The 22,710-nt window shown below is 39.7% G+C and overlaps 1 protein-coding gene across 1 annotated transcript in view; it reads left to right on the forward strand.

Annotated features, from left to right (window-relative positions):
* The window catches only part of ITGA4 (integrin subunit alpha 4), a 365,777-nt gene that overhangs the window by 310,476 nt on the left and 32,591 nt on the right, over window positions 1-22,710 (forward strand). Inside the window, exons 22-24 of the mRNA XM_069225453.1 lie at window positions 1,068-1,170; window positions 3,080-3,187; window positions 17,011-17,130. Coding sequence (XP_069081554.1) covers window positions 1,068-1,170; window positions 3,080-3,187; window positions 17,011-17,130 — 331 coding nt within the window. The remainder of the gene's footprint in view (window positions 1-1,067; window positions 1,171-3,079; window positions 3,188-17,010; window positions 17,131-22,710) is intronic.

Here is a 22,710-nt window from a genome sequence, read left to right on the forward strand (position 1 = left end):
TACCCATCTCGACAAACCAAAGCTAATTATGCAGCAGTGAATGACATGCACATATTCCTCCAGGAAGTTTCCATTTTATTGTACTAATTTGTAATGAATGAATTCCTTTTTCCTAGTTTCTTCTTTCTACATGAATCTGCCCTGTTGGGGTTCTTTGTAACGACAAGTATGATTAATACATATGCCCACAGTCCATTATTTTATGGAGTGGGTAATCATTTTTCGTTGAGTAATATAAACTGTACTCATTCAGCAGTCCAGACTCTACCCATAAAGTTCAGTGGCATCATTTACTTAGCAATATAATTTACTTAAAGTAGTGAGAAGTGTTCAGAAAGGTTTGCTACAGAATGGGAACTGTTGGGAAAGAAGATATGGTATCAGTGGTCCGTTGTCTATGTACAATTTGATTAATATTGTGCCTGTCAGATCATCTACAAAAATAATGCTGGATTAGAGGTATTTGAAGAAAATCTACACCCAACGGGGAATATGTTTTGTTAAAGCTACTTAGGACACAATATTTATGTAAGACAATATTTCTGTATATGATATTCTGACATCGAACTGCAAAGGGGTGTTTTTCTACCACATTGTTTAAAAGACACTGAACGATACCAATAACAGGATAAACTGGACTTAGATTTGCCCAATTTCAAATGTGCTATGTTTGACTAACAGTGTAGTGGTATGCTTTGAGACTCTGTCACTCTATGCTATATTAAATATGAGAATGTCCCAGAGTATTGAAACGTCTTGTACAATATTTAATTTTAAAACTAGTAGGTAATTAATGGAATGTCAATTTGGAGTTTAAATACATTGTTCTATTTATTTTTATATAGTTGTATCATAGATTAATTTAATTATGCTGATGTTTAGTAATGAGTAGTATTTATCAATAATAATATTCATCATCTAGGCCATCTGGTTGTTGTAACCTAATAAATCTAAATTTAATATTTCCGTGTATTAAAGTACAAACCTTATGTATATGATACATTTGGTTTTAATTGAAATTAACTATACAAATGTAATTTGATCATTACTTGTCTTTTTTTTTTCAGATCTGTGTCACCATCTTCATTCTCTTATGGTCCCACTACAGGACAATCGGAAAAAGATGAAGAACCACATTGCCTTCTAGAAAAAGTCAACTTTACTTTTCAAGTGAGTGCTACAAATTTCTGAGAGTGGCTTGTGATAGATCCTGTTGATAGAATGCACTTTAGAATCTCTGCCTTCCACGCACGATTTGCATTTGTGCATTATTTGACTTTAATGAAGCTCTTGGTTTCAATATATCAACAAAAAAAACCACTAGTCGGCACTGTTTGTGCTTTGTAATGTCCTTACAAAAGATGCACTGAAGTGCAACACTTGCATCAGAAAGACAAATGTCAGGATTCTTACATGAATTCTTACAAGTTTCCAGATTTTAAGCTAATATCAAATGCATGCAAACAGCCCATTTGAATATACAGTAACACAAATGAAAGACTATTAAAACAAAAGGCAGTGTTTCTATGAACATCTCTCTAAAGGAAAATGTTGTTCTAATAATTCAATATTTTGGCCAGCACCACCCTTTATACCCTATTTACCTTCTTTCTGTCTCATCCCAGGAAAATTTCCATGATACTTTTAAAACTTTTTGAGGTCTCGAATAGGATTAATTATGTTATCCTGCACATTATTGTAGTTGAAAGCAGCATTGCCTGTGGCAGTGGCCATCTGTGTCTTTGCCCGCCTTTGTACTATGCTTTGATGGGGAATCACTATCACGGTCTTTGACTCAATCTCCCATGCCTACCTTTGTTTTGTAGTAAAGGCAAACATTCCTAAGGGCAGATGGAGATTTCCTTCATCCCAGAAGAGCGAGCGCTGTCATACTGAATATTTTGAAATGGTTCTCCTTCTGCAAAAAGTTCCACTTCCCTGCTAAAAACTGTGAAGTGGCAACTTCTTTAGACAGTGTGGCAGAGAGCAGGAACAGTGGGAACAAGGTAAATCCATCCTAAAGAAACACAAACTCTGCCTGGCAGCTGTGTGTAAAGCAAAGATATTCTCAGTGTCCGTCCCCATGGGCTTAAATTATCATTCATAATCACAGTAATCAGTTGGGCCTCTATAAAACCATGATGCTAGTCTGTCTGACAAGGAAGATACAAGGGTTTTCAGAAAATGAACAGGGTGACTGCAAAAGTAGGGTGCCTGCTGTACTTCATGAAACATTTGCCAAAACGTCTGTTCCCTTTTTATCCTCCACTTTATAATACATTACTTGCACTGTTATCTTCAGGTTGGAGGTGAACAATAGAAATGGAGGCTGTGGTCAGACGCCCCAGTGCTAGCCCTATGATTTAAGAACTGCTGTTCAGCACATGGAGAATATAGCCAATAGCATAACCGCATACCGCTTGGAAGGTATCTTCTTCACAGGAAACTGGTTGTCCCAAACCCCTTTAATAATCCTTGATGGCCTTGTTCTACCTGTTAACAGCATACATCAGATCAAACACCAAAAACAGACAGTAGGCATTGCAGTCATCCACAGATCATTCACCTGATTGAGAAGTCAGCCCCTTTGACCTAACATACACAATCTCTTCCAAATGTCACCAAGGCTGAAGCATTATTGTCTGGAACCTGCAGTGTAGTGTCACATTGAGAAGGAGAGCATGTGTCTGCCAGATATTGCATCTTGACTCTGTACTGGGTCATGTAATCGGTTTTGGCTACACTGCATCCCATTTTGCAAGTGATTGTATTTTTGTTTAACATTCCATATAGATACATTTAGCTATTTGGAACTCATGTCCATCTACAGCTATTTTTGAGTTTCACAATTTTAGAAATATTTTATCCTTTCTTTGATGTTGAGATTTGCAGGGTATAAACCTGACTCAATTAATTTGCTTGCACTTCGTATTTATTTTGAAAGAGTTTATGGCTTCTAGATAAAAGTAATCTAGAGTGTAGCTGCAATATGGTGGTTTGTTTTAATTTGTTTGCTATGATTCATATTTTAAATATTACAATGTAGATAATGAAACTGGGTAATTTTTCGTGTTTTAAGGTTATCAACACTGGGCAGAGCATAGTTCCAGATGCAGATTTGGAGATAATGGTGCCTAATGGTTTTGCTTCCAACAATATTAAGCTGTTCAATGTGTTGGATGTCCAGGTGAGATTCAAATTTACTTTATAGAAAATAATGTAACCTTTGCTCACCAAACAGTCACTAACAGACAATCATGGGACACATGAAGCATGTGTGCCCAGTCCTGTCACTCCACCTCTAACACTTTTTACATATGTACATATATGCCAAAGTGTGCAGATCCACAAAATTATTAAGTCACACTGTTCTTAGCCAGGAGAAGGGCTAGTACCAGAACAGAAGACAGCTGTTAAAATGTGATATTTGCATGGGGGCAGTGTATTAGGTGGTTTGCATTGTTATGTGACTGTAGTATCTTATGACATATTTCAGGCTCAAAACAATGGAAGCTCAGTTTGCAAGTTAGTCTCTCTGTAACTTCATTGACCTGTAACATACTAAGGTTTAAAAAAAGACTAAAGAGTGTTAGGAAAATCTGGAATGTGACCTGGATCTAACATAGAAAGTAACCTTTGTAGTAAGCATTCAAATATGCCCACTTTTGTGTGCATTAGATGTGACCAGAATCACATTATTCTCTATAGAATTTACAGACAAAAAGCATTGAGCTACAGCATCTGAAGAGACTCCAAAGTTAACTGTGTTAAACCCACTTTGTATTGCGGGAACCATAATTATCCCGAGATGCTCATATGTTCATTAAGGTATTGTTTAAAACCTTACCTGTGACATCAATCTGTTGGTTATTGTTCCTACATTGTTCCTGATTTCTTTTTCATAAACATATTTTCCACTTTTAAACCCTTACCTTTTGATATCGATTAGTTAACTGGATATTCACCTTATTTCTGTTTAGTACTCCATAAGCAAACTTTTTATTTTAGGTAACTTAACTCATTTGCCCCAACTATCACCCTTTCATCTTCCAAATTTACACTGTTTTTGTACCCAAATCACAGCATTTTATTTTCTGTCAATAAACTATTTTTGTACACAAACATCAACCTTTTTCAGTTAGTTGTTATAGAGTACATCATTCATGACTGCTCCGCCTACTCAGATGAAGCCTCCCATGTATAGACTAATAAAATATGTTACCACCATCAAATGTCCATGTGCAGCTTCCTCTCCCCATGTTGGATCTCAAATATTTAGTTTGTCTCCCATTCCCAGGTACTGCCTTACAGGCCCATGTGTTCCCAGTGTGTTTCAGGAATAGCTGCCTTATGCCTAGAAAGGCCATCAGATAATGTGTATTGCCATTATGCTCTAAGGATTGCTGTATTTTATGTATACAGGTTGGTGTGATATACCCAGTATTTCTAGCAAAAGCAAGCATTAACTTTATGAGAAAGTTATTAAACTAATTTGCTAGAGATTACCATCATTTGTGAGGGACTGTCTTCATCCACCAGTTACTGCCAGCGCTGGCTTTAGGCTGGTGTGACAGACACCACCACACCTGGTGCCAAGCTCAGAGAGGGTGGGGGTCTGTGTTTGACAGGCTAAGGAGAGAATAGAGCACCCTTCAGAGAGCTATGTATGGACAGCATTTTTCAGGGGATAACAAAAACGGCATGATAACTCTGGTGGTTAATACAATTGATGGACAGAGCTGTGATTAGTCTAGTCACAGTTTTGATCATGATAAAGTTCCATAGTGGGTTAACATACCTGCTGCAAAGCACATGTAACATACAGATCACAGATTTGTATTTTGTGTAGATAACTCAGTGGATTGCTGCTTTTGTAGTAGAGATACTTTTGTTAATTGTAGTTCATAAATTACAATCCTTCTACTATCCACCTCTCAACTCTGAACCGAAGGAGATCATCTATGGTGTCCCCCGGGGCTAATCCCTCAGCCCCACGCTCTCCTACACACATTTGATCCCGCTAGCCAACATCATCAGATCACACGTTCTCAACATAATTCCCAACACAGATGACACCTATCTCATCCTCTCACTCACTGATGACATCTCCACCACCAGAACCAACTTCCACAGATTCATGACAAGTATTGCTAACTGGATGAAGAACAACTGCCTGCAGCTGAACACAGAGAAGACATAAGTACTGATCTTTGGCAATAGCAGCAACACATGGAATGACTCCTGGTGGCCATCAGACCTAGGACCCGCACCCACTCCCTCTGACCATGCCTTAAACCTCAGAATCATCATTGACAACAAGCTCACCATAAAATCACAGATCAATGCCATCTCCTTTGCCTGCTTTCTCACTTTGCACATGCTACGTAAGAGCTTCAAGTGGCTACCCCTACACATGAGATGCATTGTGACACAGGCCCTCATCACCGACGACTGGACTATAGCAATACCTTTTACGTAAGATTAGCTGCACACCTCCTGCAGAGACTTCAGACCATACAGAACGCTGCAGCCAGACTCACCCTCAGCCTTCCCCAACGAACCCACATCACACCCCACCTAAGGCAACTCCACTGGCTCCCCGTACAGCAGAGATGCCAATTCAAGCTGCTGACCAATGCACACAAGGCTCTACACAACCAAGGACCTGTGTACATTAACTACGGCCTGAACTTCCACCAACCATTGAGAAGACTATGCTCTTACCTCCCTTTCACTTGCCCATACTCCCTGCATCTATTGAAGCAAAAATGGAGGACGCTCCTCTCACATCACCGCAAAAACCTGGAACATCCTCCCTATGCACCTCCGGACCATCACTTCACTCCCGGAATTCAGAATGGCCCTCAAAACCTGGCTGTTTAAATAAGCCTCTGGGACTTGCAAGCTCCTGAATACCCTATTGGGTGATTAGTTGCACTTTATAAATCCTGATTGATTGATTAATAGGGCAGTGAACTATAAACTGGCACCAAAACACTGCATACAAATTTTCAAGCTATAGATTTAGAACCATAATGCTTTTTCATGATTTTAAGGAGGCTAAAATGTTTGCCTAGTTTGCATCACAAAAGTGACACAAACCTGGTAAAAGTGTTTAGGTGTATACCCTCTATCTCAAAACCTTGAATTGCATTAGAAACCATCTCCAAATTGACACAAAGTAGCACTATGTGCTACTTTGCATCAAGGAGGCATATCATGGGTGGGTACATGGATTCTCCCATGCATTAAATCGTGGATTTTGATTGTAAGCCCCAACTACTAACATTAGTGGAAAGATATTTGCATCAAAATGTATGCCTCCTCAAGCCAGGCATTAAGTTGGACAAAAGATTTCCTAAGCTTTACATAACACGTACTTACTGGTACAGTGTTAAACTTTGTCAAAGCATAGAAATGTGTGCCGAAACAGTACCCTCAAACCTACTCTTTACATCACAGACACACACATTTGCACTCTGGTGCAAGAGTGTGTGCATTGGTACAAGGTAGCCTAAGGTAAATTAGCACTAGATGAGAGACAAACAGCACCATATCTTAGTAGATGTACTGCTGTTGTGCTCTTTCTTTTTCACACAACTACTCATTGTATAGTAGGTTTGAGATGTAAAGCTCTTTGACACTACATTGGGATGGGTAGCGCTATTAAATAAATAAATGGGAGAGAGCGGCTAAGGAGATATGCAGGCATCCATTTGAGGGTGGTAGTGAGGAAATTTGTGAAGGTGATGGTCATGGGGATGAGGAGCCAATGTAGATTATAGCACCGGTCCCCGCTGATGCTAAAGGTGGCCTGGTTACCACCATCTTATGTCATAGAATAGCATTATATGACAGGTATCATTATCAAATGACCGGCATTAAAACCATCTGCAGCCATTGCCATCAAATGTTATGTATTAGATATCCATGCCATCATATATTCAGCATCATCATCTTATGGCAGGTATACTCCTCTTATGCCTACACGTACACAGACAGAAGTGCACACAAACATGCAAGTGTAAATGTACTACTTAGTTGACACCAAGGCTCTGATCATGAGTGCCTCGGAAAGGGTTACAGTACTTATCCCACCTGATAAAACTGATACACCTGAGTTTGTAATTCATCAGATGCAATAAATTCCACATATTATGAGTTTTGCCTAAGAATGGGAGATATGGTGTGGATTTTGGTGCCCTCCGCACTAAAATCTGCAAGTTCCAGTGCAGACCTTATTGCACCTAGTAATTACCTAGTGCAGTAGACTTTTCAGTCAGTTATAATTGCAATCCTTTTGCCAACTAATGTTTTGAAATGTAAAATTAGACCCTTTTGAATTGGAATGTTAACACTCTATAGGAGGTGGAATGATACACCATACATCCAACAGCATGAGGTGACAGAAAAATACTCCTAATGAAGGAACCAAAACCTACTTTATGTATATTGTACAGAAATGTTAACAATTGACAATGCACACTGAACTCACAAGCCACACCTAAAATATGAGGATTTGTGCCCAGCCCTCTCACTTTTCACTAAAGTCATGCTCACAGCACCTGTTCCAAAACTCTTCTTACTTTTATTTAGTGGCATCAGAGAGTGTGAGATGCCACAGCTGCTGAAAACTTGACAAGAGGCCAGTGCCATAACAAATTATCTAAATCAAAGGTTGTCACTGGAGTAGGGTGTGCTTCTCATTCCATATTGCCTAGTAGACAGTGCAAGCTGTCTGGTTGCAAAATACCTATTGTGGGCTTATTTAGAACTTACAGTGGGCTTACAGTTGGTCCATTGCTTACCATTGGTTACCTTTATTGTTGCTCTTTTTTGCTTGCTTTTTATTCAGTGGCTTTCCTTGTCCCATCTTGTCAATCTTTTATTTGACCCTCCCCTCTGTTCCAACCTTTTGTTTGGCTAATTCATATCCTTACACTGCTCCCTTTTAGGGAAATCCTTTTTGGTTAAGTGATCTTTGAGAGTACATGTGCTTTCCAGGTCTCTTCCTTGTGTGATTCACATCCCACCATATCCCCTGAACTCCATGTTGCTGTCTGCCTTGTGTGCTTTTCCCAAACTGCAAAACACCCTGCTGCTGTGCTGCTATACCTTGTGTGCTCCTCCCCTGCAAAACACCCTTTGCCCATGCGCTGTTATTCTCTCCATTATGTGCTTCCACCCCACTCCCTTCACTCCATGTTGCTCACTTCATCATAAGCTTCTCCCATGAAAACCACCCTGCCCCCAGGTTCTATGTTGCTCTAGTACTCATGTGCTTTCCAGCATCTGCTTCATGTTGCTCTCGCCTACATGTGCTTCTCCACTCTCAAAACACCCAGGCTCCTTGTTTATGTCTGTCCTGTCTGTATCCACTCAGCGTTGCCTTCTGCCTTGTGTGTTTCCCCTGTGATCTGTGTTGTTCCCACCCTCCTCTACCTCTTCCCTTGCAATCACTCCCTCCCATGTGCACTGTATTGCTGTCTGCCTGGTGTGATGTTCTCCCCTGCTATCATAAAACACCCCCAACCTGCGCTCTGTGTTCCTCTCTCTCTCTCTCTTTCTCTCTCTCCTGTATGTTTCCCCTGCAGCTGTACCATGTTTTGTGTTGCTCTTTTCCTCTGCTCCAAAAACACACTGCCCTCAACACTCTGTGTTGCTTTCTCCCTCATATGCTTCTCCCACCCCGTGCTAGTGTTGCTGTCTTCCTCATCTCCCCCGGTGATCTGTTTTGCTTTCTATCATGTGCTCTTCCCAAACAACACCCCCCACCGCACTGTTGCTCTCTCCTTTGTATTGTTCCTGCACAAAACCCCTCCCCTAGACTGCATTGGCAAAGCCAATATGTCCAATAGGTGTGATCTATTGGATTTGTCAATGCTTGCTCTTTTTTGATAGTGCAAGAAAGGGAATAATACCATTCAGGCAGTCTTCATCTATGGCCACAGCCTCGGATTTCAATGTTACATATCAGACATATTAGAATATGTTTGACTATGACCAGTACTCCTCACTGCAGATCAACCTATGAGCCAAAGCAATCAAGCTGCAACCACTCTACTGGAGTAAAGGTTTATACCTGTTCCAGTAACTGCATTCAGTGAGCTGGCTAGATGCCTACCGACGGGCATACCTGTTAGTTTTCACTGCATGGGTCTAGTCATTGCCATATTGCAAATCGAGCAGATCAAGTGGACACGTTTTATCTTTAACAGGAAGAACATTTTACTGCATCAAGTCTGTCCTGGAAGCAAATGAGGCCTTTTCAAAACACTGTGTACAACATTGTGTACCATATTTGTAATACTCATATTGCAGTGAGACATGCATACGTAAAGGAGTGAGTACAAAGTGCAAATCATGCTCACCTATATAACTTGAGGAAGTTCTAGTTTACTGGACGAGTTGATGCTGGTGCTGCTAATCATTCGACTGAAGGAATAAATAGAATCCAAAAACACTTTCCCACACAACTAGTATGCCAATGAGCAGAAACAGGATTTTACACCACTTCTCACAAATCAACTTGGGGAAAGTAAATAACAAAGCCTGTGTAGACTAAAGCCATAAGTTTTACATACTCAAAATTCTGCTAGAAAATCAGGTTAACCCTGTAGAAACAATATAAAATGCTATTTTTTTTATCGGAAACCAGTGTTAAAATAATGAAAGAACTACATCCTATTCACTGTATTTATTATTATTTCTGGCTGTTTTGAGAATACGCAAGTGAACACATGTAGGGTTTCTGTCACTTGTGGCCTAATCTTTCGACTACTTGTTATGAGTCCAGACGTGAAAGTCTCCTCTATTCACTTTTCTCCATCGCACACCTTTCTAAACAGCCTCTTTGTTTGGCTAGCAGGGTGTCTGCACCCTCACACAACTTTCTTTGTGCCCCCACAGTAGGTATGGCTTGACGGTGTAGCAGTTTGCCTGACTGTGTTATTTATTGCTATACAAGATACATAGAGTGTGCTTTGTCTGCAGAAAAGTATTTTTCTCTCACTGCTTTTCACTATTTGGTGGATCCTTCTTTGCAATGTATGAGGAATAATCTACATCCCAAAAACACACTGAACCATCATACATTAAACTCTTTATCTTCATGTAGTTGGATCGCACAAAGAAATTAATTGTTTTCTAGGTCGAGCACACAAGCGCTCTGAACTTTTATAATCTATCTGTGGGCTTTTAACCACGCCCACTGCACGTCCATCACTATCACTCATTCGTGGGCTTGCCTTTCAAAAATCTTTTGTTATCATTGGTAAATGCTTTATGTTTGTCACTCCTTGAGGCAGTTTTGTTACTACCTTTGGACATCGACCCTGTTATATGGCTAATTGCATGATTGTCAATATGTTTGACTGATAGCAAACTTATTTTTCTTTATGTGTCTCTCCTTCACCCTTATGCTCGTGGCGGCCATGGCGCTTTGAATCGTTGCGCTTATGTCAACTGTTCTACTTTTCATTTTCAATTTAAGTGGCAAGAAAATTCCAGTTAGCAATTTACAACATTAACAGCTCTAACTCGAGCAAACGCGAGATCCATTGTATTGCAAATGCTTGTTGTTTTGTGTTTTTCACTGCAGCTGACTTTTTAATATTTTAGTAAGGTGACAAGTTTGCTACATTCGGCTATTGGAGACAGGAGTAACTGTGTGACCTACGTTTGGTGACTTCCCTGCAAAGATTTACTATGGAGGTGCCCATCAGCTAAGCCCATCCTGCAATTGACCTAAACAGCTATTAAAAGCAACAATAACCTCAATCATCAGCTACATTGTTAGTACTCTATGGGCCAAATATATAACTCTCTGGTCGCAAATAGTGGTCGCAATAGGCATATCTACTCTTTTGCGACCAGAAAGTTACTTTGGGGACCTGGCTTTTTTTTTTTAAAGCAGCTCAGTTTCCATAAGTGTAAAGGAGCTGCCTCAAATAAAAAAGTGTTATTTTGTAAAAAGTTTCAGGGAGAGCTGGCATTGGTCACCTGGGCCACTGTCTACTCCTCCTGAAACTCCTACCCTAATTCACAAAAAGAAATGGTTCCAAAGGGGACCCTCTTCCCTTTTGCAAATAAGTTCCCACTTTGGGAGTCTATGACTTATGGTTTGAGATCAGAATTCCGGTCAGAAAACATTGATACACAGGGTACCGAAATCGGTGTTTGGGAGCAACACCCACAACACACCTTTTCTAAAAAGTGATTTACAAACCATTACCTCCCAAGAGGCCAGTTTGTCCAGCATTGATCCTCACAAAAACTTAGAGTAGATATGTATAGCTCTCAAAGAGGTTGATTTTAGGGAAGCCTGGGGATAATGTGGCATGGGAGTTACTATGGTGCCTGATCTTATCCTTGTCAATGTCTGAAATGAGATGTCCTCTGCCATTGATACACTTAAGTCAGCAGAAGTTTGGAGCCACAGCACACCGCTTCTAAAAAGTGATTTGTAAACCATTGTTTAATACACAGGGAAAATCTTTTAGCAGTCACAGACTCACAAATTTAGTGAATTGCAGGGTTTGAAACTGCTAAAATATTTTGTACCTCTTGCTCCAAGTCATTCACTGCCATTGAAGCTCTGTCACTATTGCCCCATCACTTCTCATTCCTTTCTGATGTAAATTCCAGAATTTCAAAAATATGTGCAAAATGGCCCAAAATTTGCGGGGAACAAAGAAATGCATTTTCTGAAGAAATATTTATGCTGCTGATTTAGACTGCACCTTTCCATGAACTTGATTTACCTTGCTTATGACCTTAACCAATGTAACTTTACTCTAAAAGTATTCTCTCATTGGAAGGAAATGTACAGTCAGTATAGGCCTTGTAAAAGTAACAATGCAGTTATTTAATTATGATAATGATTAGGCGTGATCGGTGAGCGCTGCTACACTTGGCCCAGCTGGCAGAGGTAACGAAGTTTTTGATGCTCCGCTTGGAGTGTAAAGTCAGAAACTCCGCTAGCAATGCCAGAGGAGTAGAGTTCACCGCATGCGCACTGCAGCCCAGTTATGGGCCACCTATCGCAAGCGGAGACAGTCTGCACTTGTGATGTGTGGCCCATATCTTAGCTGCAGTGTGCATTCTCGGCTGGCATGGAGCTGCTGTCGGCGCCAACTCCCGATCCAGGCCTCTTTCTTTCAGCAGCCCAGGGAACAGAGGGTGGCAGAGAGAGCCACGTCGCTGTGAACAAGGACCCAGGCAAGTCCTCCTCTTTTAAAAAAAAAAAAATGATTTTATGCACACTGGTGCACAAGAGACCTGAAATTGCAACTTTCCCTGCCTATGGCCCTAGCCTGCATTCAGGCCAGGCAGTGAAAGCTGCCTTTTCAGGCCTCTTGTGCACTGGCCTGCCCCGTCTGCAGTGCACATGGGACAGGCCAGTGCACAAGAGGCCTAAAACGGCAACTTTCACTGCCTGTGGCCTGGCCCTCTCCTCAATGCACCCGATCTCTGAAGGGCTAATCAGCGTCGGGCCTGGCTAACCAGGCCTGACCCTGCTTAGAGCGTCCGAAATCGTGCACATTCAGGACAGGGTGCCCCTAGGGCAGGCAGCAGTGGCACGCCATCACTCACAACTACGCCTCTGTGGAATTCCAGAGTTGTAAATCAACTCTGCGGAATTCCACAGAGTGCAACTCCATGAGCTCTGCCCAGACCTAATAATGTATGAGTAGAAGAGACAATGGAAAATTACGCAAAGATGAGAGAACACTTGAGAATCTTTGTATAGGCATTCGATTAAACGTGGCTGTATGCTTGAAACAACGTATGGGGCATATAGTTCTCTGTTTATTTTATTTTACAGTATGACGCATTATTTTACTTGACAGCAAGGCATTTTCTGTTTATCTTTAGAGATGTGTCCATTAAAGTAATTAACGTGGCCCAGTACGCGGTAAGATTATCTGGGTCTGATTATGGCAAAGCCAGGAAAATATGAAAAGTGCAAATGGAGTCAAGCTATCACAAAACTGACAGTAGAGCGAGCTACAGTCTGAGTACGTGTTTACTCTAAAATTGATACTTGATTGGGATTTCTAAGACAAAGTATAGCGGCAATGTGCAATGGCACAGATTCAGCTATAAGGTCTATTGCAGTAGGCAATATGGACCCACAGTACAAATATCCACTCACATTATAAGGCCCGCACCAATCCATGAAGGGCTCTTTCTGTGATAGGTTACTTGTGCGCAGAGACCGCACCGAGCTAGATTGTAGTCTCACACGCTCAGCTCACACGTGTTTGCAGGATTTTGCTTGTAACCAGCCCAAAACCTTTTACCCTGGCTACACAGCAGCATCCTTATCTGAAATAGGCAGACACTGGCAGTTAGTGCTATCAGTCCATCTCTACAGACTCTAGGAGGTCTGAACCCATTCCTAAAATTGTCCCCTACATTTTCCATATAATTCCAGTAGTTCCGCCACACAACCATATTTTGTGTACTCATGAAACCCAATTCCTAAGATTGTATTTGGGTGAAAACGGCTGCATTTACCCCTACCAGGAACTCACAAAAGACCATAAGAGAAGAGAAATCCACAGTAGTAAATCTCGATCAAGGGGTGCAAAGTGGGTGTAACATGATTAATTTTGTAAACTAGTGAACATGCACGTTTGTGGACTTTCGTAAACTGAAAACCTATACTTTCCCACCCTGCAAATGGTCGCATTAGGGTAACTCACTTTCCAGAACATCAAGGGGAACGAATCAAGTATGGATTTTTTGGGGGGCTGTAGGGTGTAAGGACTTTCTCACCGTTAAGCGTTTTTATCCTTGGGGAGTAAAATCAAAAAGGAAAAAAAGTGTTCTTTTTCCGATTCAGGTGTCCTTTCACTGCACAGAATAGTAGGGTTTGTAGGGGAACAGGCACCATAAAAGTTTCATCACCGGTCCCCTGCGTCAGATGTGGCTTTCCAGGCATGCAGTTTAGGCGCAGTCCGGAACTCCGCCTGTATTTTTTATACATACTTTATGAATTAGACCCTTAGATTTCAAAATCTGAATTGATAGATCTGGAAAACGAAAAGACGAGACACCAACAGAATATATGAATGCCTTGTGTTTCCATCAAAGAGTTAATGGCTCCATTCACAAATCCTGACCCCTACTGCAAAGAGTGCCCGGCACAACACCGACGCTCATGGTCTTGCAGAGTATCTCGAGGTTTAATTTGGTCACTCTAATCACATTCTATTTCTCCTACATGGCCTGCTATTAAACTTCGCGGTTTCCATTTTTACTGATAAATAGACTAACTGTAATGCGTTTCTTTGTCTGTATTTATGTCAAAAAAAGACAAAAACAAGAGGTGAGTTTTTTGAGTGTTTCCCAGTGCTGTCAGTCATGACTGAAAGGCCTTTGGCTGCGACAGTTAATAATGTGGGGAGTTTGTAAAATGGCAATATTTCCTAATGAAGGTTAATAAATTGCAGATGTGTACCCATGTTCGCACCACAGCCCTAATGTTTTCAGGTGAGCATTTTGTTGGATATACGGCTGTTTTTCAACCCCACCCCTGTCAGGTATCCAAGTCTGGTTTTGTGTGTATTGGTTAGATAAATAAATGTAGACATATTATTCACAACTTCAGGTATTAACAGAATACAACAAATAAGGATAAATGGCCATTGAAAAAACACAATTTAAATATGGATAAGCACAGATAGAAATATAAAAAAATAAAAAACCTGGGAACCAAAAGCCATGCTTATAACCCGCAATCGCTTTAGGATGTCCTTTACAAATGCAGTCTTCTGATACACATAAACAAAGTGAACATTAGTGAGTTCCACAAAACCTGCCCCGGTGTTCCAACTGGACTCCAACTGGAGGTTGGGAGTCCAGTTTGATGGCGAAGCAAGAGTCACTGCTGGTAATGAGTTCCAGCTTTCTCAGTTGAGACCCACCCTAATTATTAATAAAATATCTTGGCGTGGTTTTTGACTGATCTTCATAAATTCAAAAGTTCTGGTCAGCTTCTATGACAAATTCTGCACTGTATACCTGCAAAGTGAAAAGCAGAAGTGTTTGGGGCTTGTGTGTTTTCATGCCTTGAGTACAGGATTGCACGGTATCTAAGAATACTAGAAGCCTGGATCCAAAGGCTGCAAGAAATACAGAACGTGGTGGTGATACTGGCCTTTGGTCTTGGAAATTCGGCCATTGTGGCCCTCATACTAGCTCCCTGTCAATCGAAGGATTTGTTTTTAAAGGCTCTGCTTTATGTTTTGTGCATACTATAAAACTGGACGCACCTTTTGGTCCAGCCTGCTGTTAGTGAACGTGCCATCTAGACTGATGTGGTTTTCAGGAAATATCATAACACTCTATTGTACTGGTAACTTTTTACTCCTGCATTTTTTACTTCATTCTTTTGGTCTGTGAAGTCCCCACGGGTCTTGAATGCTCTTAGGTTCGTTTTTGACAGGGTATCCCCGTGGAGAAAGTGCACTTAAGGAATGAATATATAACTTAAAAAACAACTACCATAACAAAGCTATGAAAAGGAGCGTAGCATCTGTTTAATTGACCTTTCACAGGACGGATTTGAATCTAGAATCACAATATAAACTGCAACATAAAAACATATTAGGCCACAAATGAATAAGGACGGCAATGGAACATATTGAGAAAGTGTGAGAGCTCCCTATTCCTGCTAATTCATTAACTACTGTATCCAGTAGCAACAATTATAGATAGTTTGGCAAAGTTGTCTTTGATTATCAAAGGGCATTAAATGTACTATAACTTCCTGTGTAACACTGCCTTTGTTGTGATCTACAGATTGGCAGAAAAGTGTGTAATGCACCATTTGCATAGATTGACAAACGGACGCAGGAGCAATTATTGCACCATTATTTTTTTTAGGGAACTCGTGGCAAAATTGGTCTGAGGAAAATGTCTTGATCTATGTTATTCCCCATTCTATCATACAGAACTCAGATTGAAGGGGTAATATTGCATCCCCTACTTAGGGCACACAGTTGCACAGGTATTTACCCGGTGTGGTATTGCCTCACAAAATACTGGGAAACTGCAAATGAGATCCTTTGTAACTATTCTCTGGTCTGGTGTGACGTCTAAGATGTATGCATGACCCTATTTTTAATAAATTTTAAACTAGACACAGAATGAGACTATGGCTCCACCCATAGGAGTATTGCTATCACGTCATATGATGTTTGGTGTATCTTTTCACCTTCTGGGAAGTGCTTACATTGGAAATCACGAGGGGCTGTTTTAGACTCAAAAACCAATCCCTCCTCATTCTGTTTTACCTGCAATTATTTAGGCCTTATGAGCATTTCGTACAAAAAGCAAGCCATGTTGTGACTGTTTTCCCCGCACTGGCAAAGCCAGTAATGCTGGCTTTAAAGAGTTAAACATTATTTGTGTGTTCAAAACATGCAAGCAGCAGTTGTGATTACCTATGTTTACATGTCAGTCTATTAAAGCCAGACCTATTCGATTTCTAATGCTTGCTTCAGCAGCTCTCTTTACATCCTTTCATTCAATTAACAGCTTCTCCACATTACCTTTGTGAGGCCTCCACTCAGATTCCCTCACTTTCAGGTTGAAATTGGATTGACATACTCAAGCTGTTTACATTAAGACAATTTCTCTTGGCTCTACATCCCTTGATACAAGATAAAATCCAATGCTTTGCATGAAAAATTGAAAACAGGATATATACTTTATGATGGATAATAAAGAAGAATTAGCCTAGTGAAATGTATTTCAGAGAAAGAAGGTGTTAGGTTATTTCCAACCCAACCAAGACAATCAATCTAAATTAGTTGCAAGAAAATCAGTTCAGAAGAAATGGTGTAATGGACTGTCTCACCTAGTTTTAAACAGGGCCTGGACAAAATATCTGAAATATTCTTCCACTACATGAATATGCTCGCACTAGAATACTAAAAGGTGTCACCAATTGTATTTATGTTGATGCACGTTTGTATTAATATTGATTTTAATTTACAGACGAGTGCTGGAGGGTGTTTTTTCAAGAATTATACAAGAGACTGCTCTTTACCTGAGACTCAGGATTCTTGGTTGAAAGATCTCATCTTGTTTTTCTCAAAACGTGCTAAGATAAGTGTGGTAAGTACATCAGATTATTCATCTTTTTGTGTCTATTAAGTCCAAACTATTCAATGACAGGAGTGGTGACTGCATTTTTGAATATTTATGTGGACAATGTATGTCAAATACACCAAATTAATGTACAGTCTGAAAAATAGTGTATAAAGTAAAACATCTCTCTTTTTGTCCGGGCATGGATTCCCATTTTGCATCCTACTTTATTTACTTCTTCACATGAAACACCAAAGAAAATATGGAAAAATCTAAATGTCACCTAAAATAACAAAGAGAGAACCATTTAACAACAGTTCCAGAAATATATATCCCATCCAGTGGAAACTGGTTTTCATTTCTTTCTTTTGATCATTAGAGGAGCAGTAGGATAACTTAATGTGCTATTTACCGTTAATATTCGATTATTGTTTACATTTATTATGTCTGATATAGGGGTTTCTTTTAGGTTATCATAATAATGCCTACTATTAAGGCAGTTATTTATCTCACATTTTTGTTTCGTTTTTATCATGGTTTCCCCCTGTGCTTTCCCCGCTTAATGTGTCCTGTTCCTTTTCACACTCCATAGGATCTCTCTTCATCACAGTCACCTGCATTCTTTGGCAACTCCACATATACTACAGTGAATGACTTGAATAATTGATACACTTGAGATGCAAGTTCTCAGCAGCATTTTTCTTTTCCTGCTTCCACTTTTGCTGAGACTCATTGAAGTGTAAATTTTGAGAAATGTAATTAGTACATATGATTATCAGCCACAAGTTATACTTCTTAAATATAACTGCAAAACCTATTAGAGCAATACTGTTGCACAACCTAAGAACACTGCAGCACTGTGAGATTGTTTTATTTCAGTTTTATCTGCTGAACGTTTCTGAAGATTTGAGGAATTGTTTGGTAACAAGTAGTCTGTCTACTGCAGATTCTTGGGAAGCTGCAATTAAATGTACACTTCATAATGTGGTAGGCTGGTGAATAAATCAAACTGAGAACTATCATGCAGTACCTGTGTGAATAGCACGTCTCCTTGGTGCTCTGGATCGCCAATGGTTTGGTTGGACAATCATGTGAAATGTTAATGTGTTAAACATGAAGGATGAAGCAGTTTTATTTTTTTTATGATTAAACATAGAAGCCATATGCATATCATAAGAAAGGCAAAGATGCTGGCAAAAGAAATATGCAAGATGTTGTATACCTTATTATATCTATTGCTCTTCAGCAAATACCTTCTTGCTTGAAGGACTTTTTAAAACTGTTCTATAATTGTTGGTGGAGGTGCATCAAATGTAACTCATTAAAATACTAGACAAGATGGAGTTGTCAGGCCTAATTCTTAAGTGGATCCAGTCCTTTTTGAATAACAGAGAAAAATATATATCTCTTTCCCTTTTTTCTTCCAAATCAAGAGCATTGAATTCTGGTGCCTAACTGGGTTTTATTCTCCTCCTCTGTTCTTTAACGCTATATGTCCACTAGGCAAAATGACTGCATAAGCAGAGGACTCAAAACTGCACACATGCAAATAAAATACAGACCACCTTTTCTGCCTTGTGCTCTAAATATGTTCCATCTTTCTGCAGTAGTGAGCGATACCACACTAAGCCATTTTACTGACTAGGAAATACATCTGAACAATAAAATATTGGGGTTCTTGGGATATTAATAGTAATTATACAGAAAACTAAATGTCATTTGAAAGAGAATTAATGGGATTCTGTTCTGTAGCCTTCTGTTTTAATGCTTTATTTTTTTGTGAAGATTTTTGCATTGTTCTTTTCCATTTAAGACCATTAAGCCAACACTTAAGTTTACTGAAATAGTCTGAAGGGCGATAAGGAGCCCCTTGAAGGAATTAAAATGGTAGCATAGAAATAATTATCATGTTTTTTTTTTAATTTCATGATTAGTTGTGTCTAGTGGCTCAGGGGACGAATACTTCCACTCCAGATATCAGTGTTTGACTTCATGATCACAAGTTTGAATTCTAGGTGGTTCACCGAGTGTTTCACCCTTTTGAGGTCAATAGAATGAGAACCATTGATTTGGGTAACAGTAAACATCTGTTATTTCAGCAACAAGAGACCCAAGGGTGAACATACACTGTACAATGTTAGTAGCAAGAACTTTCTTTCTTGGATAAAAATAAGAATTATGAAAAAAAGAAAGCAACAGAGATCTATACGTTTCTGCTATTGCTGGAGTGTGAGAGGTATCTTTGTATATTAGCTCTTGATTACTCCCCAGGTATCATGCCTTTTGTGACAGACGTTCTCTGCAGTTGCCCAAGTCCAGAAAATTAGTTTAATATTGTATACATTGCTATGATCCCAGCGACAAAGCCAAACTTGTTTTGGATGTCATTTATGGCTTTATCTGTGTCTTTATTAAGGACCAACAGATTGTCTGCTTACAGAACTACTCTGTCTAGTATACTTAAGGTGATAAAGAATATTTGTAGGCACAAATTTGATGGGTGGGTGCTCAGTATATATTTTATATATATGGAGTCTCCAACCTTTTCTGTAATATAATCTAGTGATGTTCAATGAAACTTATTCTGAGCTACTCCTTCAGAACTACTCTGTTTACTATTCTTAAGGTGATAAAGAATATTCTTAGGCACAAATTTGATGCATGGGTGCTCAATATATATATATATATATATATATATATATATATAAATATATAGTCTCCAACCTTTTCTGTCATATAATCTAGTTATGTTCAATGAAAATTATTCTGAGCTACTCTTATTATTAGTGTTTTAATAGTGACCACATCCGAAAAGATTACATTTGAAAGCAACCCATACAAGATTATAAATTGTGATCAGCTAAGTGCATCAGGCATGGTAGCCAGCAATAATGTAAATAAGGCTTTATCCATTTGGAATACCTCTAAATGGGTAATTCTTAACAGCCAGAAGTGCAATATAACAAGGGAATACGTCTCAACAAAGCTGCATGATTTATTCAATATCAGTTTTAAATAGAACAGAAAATAACATGTATTTTTCTAAAGTGAATGTTAACTCAGAAGGGAATCCTGGCACTGAACTAACATGTTTATTATTACCCAGCTCAGTGGTTAGAACACTTGAACTGGAAATTCAACCAGAAATGTGTATATATGTATATATAGTCACTGAAGAAAATCAACTGTTACAGGGACGATCTAGTGCGATTCAGATTGTGCATGCACAAAACCATAGAAATTAATCTGTTATAGTTAGTTATTTCATGTAACTATAACTCGTGCCTTAATGTGACTATAACTCACATCCTCGCCAAGCACAGTTTTCTCTTCAACAATTTTACTGCAAATGTTAGTGATAATATCAATGTCATAGAAGATGCCATGAGTGATGTAATATCTGGGGTAATTAGTAGTGTATGGCAAGGGCACGCAATATAGTATGCCACTCTAGTGTATGGCATTCCACTCTATACCACTCCATTCTACTCTATCCGATTGGACCCCACTCCAATGTACGGCGCTCCATTGTACACCATCTTATCCTGAAAGAAATTGGATATTTAATCGCAGAAAACTTGGGGGGAGGGGTGAAAATGGATACACAGCATTCAGAGTTCTTAAAACTGTAAAAAATGAAAAAAAAACGTATTTTATTTTGTTGGGTACTTGTACAATGCAGCTTCCATAAAAGTCCATTCTTGTATGTCAAAAGATTTTCTATTATACTGCCAAAGGGGATTAGGTTATTAGATCATTTAATAACTAGTGTAGTTGCCACTTCCATTCAAGCCACTTGCAATACTGATTTGGACCTTTCAAAGATGGGTAAACCAAAGTACAGAAGGATACAGGCACCTATGTTTGACATGTAATCTTAAATTTTCCCATCTAGTTACAGAGAAAGATTCTCTCCTTTCCAAACCATATGATGAGCACACCACTGGAACGGCTCCATCACTCTTTAGAAGAGAGTAGTTCATATCCAAAATTGCAATATTGGTGGCAGGATGCTGTTCTTTCACCCCTCAACCTATCTGGTGAAGATCTGTTAAGTTTTCCGTTGGTCCATAACTAACTGTAGCTTGATTTGAGCTATGCACCAGTTTAAATACATGCCTCTCAAGTTTCCATCTTCATTGCCTGAGTGGGTGACTCCTCCCAGTAGTTACATTATCACCCTGCAAGTATAAAAAAAGAAATTCAAGCTCGCTGCCTACAGATAATTTGGTGGGTGGTACGAAAAGGACCGTAAGCTGGGGGAAGAGACTGTTGGGTTCACAGAAACAGGATGGGGAGGAAGGTTTAATAAAGCAGGAGAGAAAGCAGTCCCCCATATGCACTGCAATGCCAACTCTGATGTCAGGACAAAGACGTTTTAAGGCATGGGTAAAGTGGTCTCTGGCCAAGGGCCCCAGTCTTTGGAGGGGGCTGATAGAGCCAGCTTTGTTCTGCAGAGTCTTGTCCTGATGACCTCGAATAATTCTTAAAGTAAACTGTTTTTTAAAACAATTTGTTTATTTATTTTCAATGTGAGCGATGTGTGAGAGTCTATTACAGACTTTTTGCAGATAAATGTTGTATATATGTTTCATGCAACTTCCATAAAAACATATCTTTTAAATCAAAACGGGACCTCACATACGAGAAATGGGAAGGTGCTGCAGAGGTTATTTGCAGTGCTAGTGAGTTACGGCTGTGTTACAATATTCAAAGCACACTCCTTAACCCTTAAAAAAAATAGATGTAAACCCATTTAGAATTTGTATGAGTGTGCCTGTGTACTGTCCGTGCCCTGTCCAATGAGGGCATGAAAGAGTTCAAACTGGATCATAAGTTCGAAGCTGTTCTGAACAGAGCTCCCCAAAATACTTTTGGCCAAGTGCTCTCAAAGTCCTTAAGATGTTCCTGTGTCAGCGATGAAAGGATATATGCCAAAGCACAGTAAGACGTAAACGCTCCTGGTAGGACAAACGCAAGAATAGGGAGGAAAGCCATTGAATCTGGAGCAGATGTGGAGATAGAAAAGAAAGCCATCCAGTTATGAACAAGATGCTGACCTAAAGCCCACTTTGGTTTGTATTATTCACAATAAGCTCCTCTTTTAGCTCTCTGCAGGCGAGACCTAACTGTTCTCTATATGAGTTGACAGGAAAGGGGGGAAGTGTTGGGACTCATAAGCATTTCACAGTTTCTGACTATTGGGGTGAACCTTTTGTGATAGCCAGATGAATGTGCCCATAATTGATAGAAAATCATCTTAAGGCCATTTCAGTGGCTTGAGGCTGCCCCTACTGCTTAAAACAGATACCGGATCCATGAAGGCACCGTTTTGAATATGGAAGTCTAGCACAGCATGTCCTTTGGTATTTGAGCACTTAATAACGTGCAATCCTTAATTTTGTGTCAAGCCTAGACAAGTGGTAACAGAGAATTTTGCTAAGGCAGAGGATAGCACACTGCTGCATAGACGAAATGGAGCAGGCTCCCCTATGCATGTGATGTAGGCCTTATGAACATACTGTTGAGGTCTTATACAGAGGCCTGGGGGCCTGCTGCATGCTCTGCACATTCAGCCCACCACTTGGAAGGGAGGCCTGAAGGTCC

This window comes from Pleurodeles waltl, chromosome 3_1 (genome assembly GCF_031143425.1).
Source record: "Pleurodeles waltl isolate 20211129_DDA chromosome 3_1, aPleWal1.hap1.20221129, whole genome shotgun sequence".
Taxonomy (NCBI): Eukaryota; Metazoa; Chordata; class Amphibia; order Caudata; family Salamandridae; genus Pleurodeles; species Pleurodeles waltl.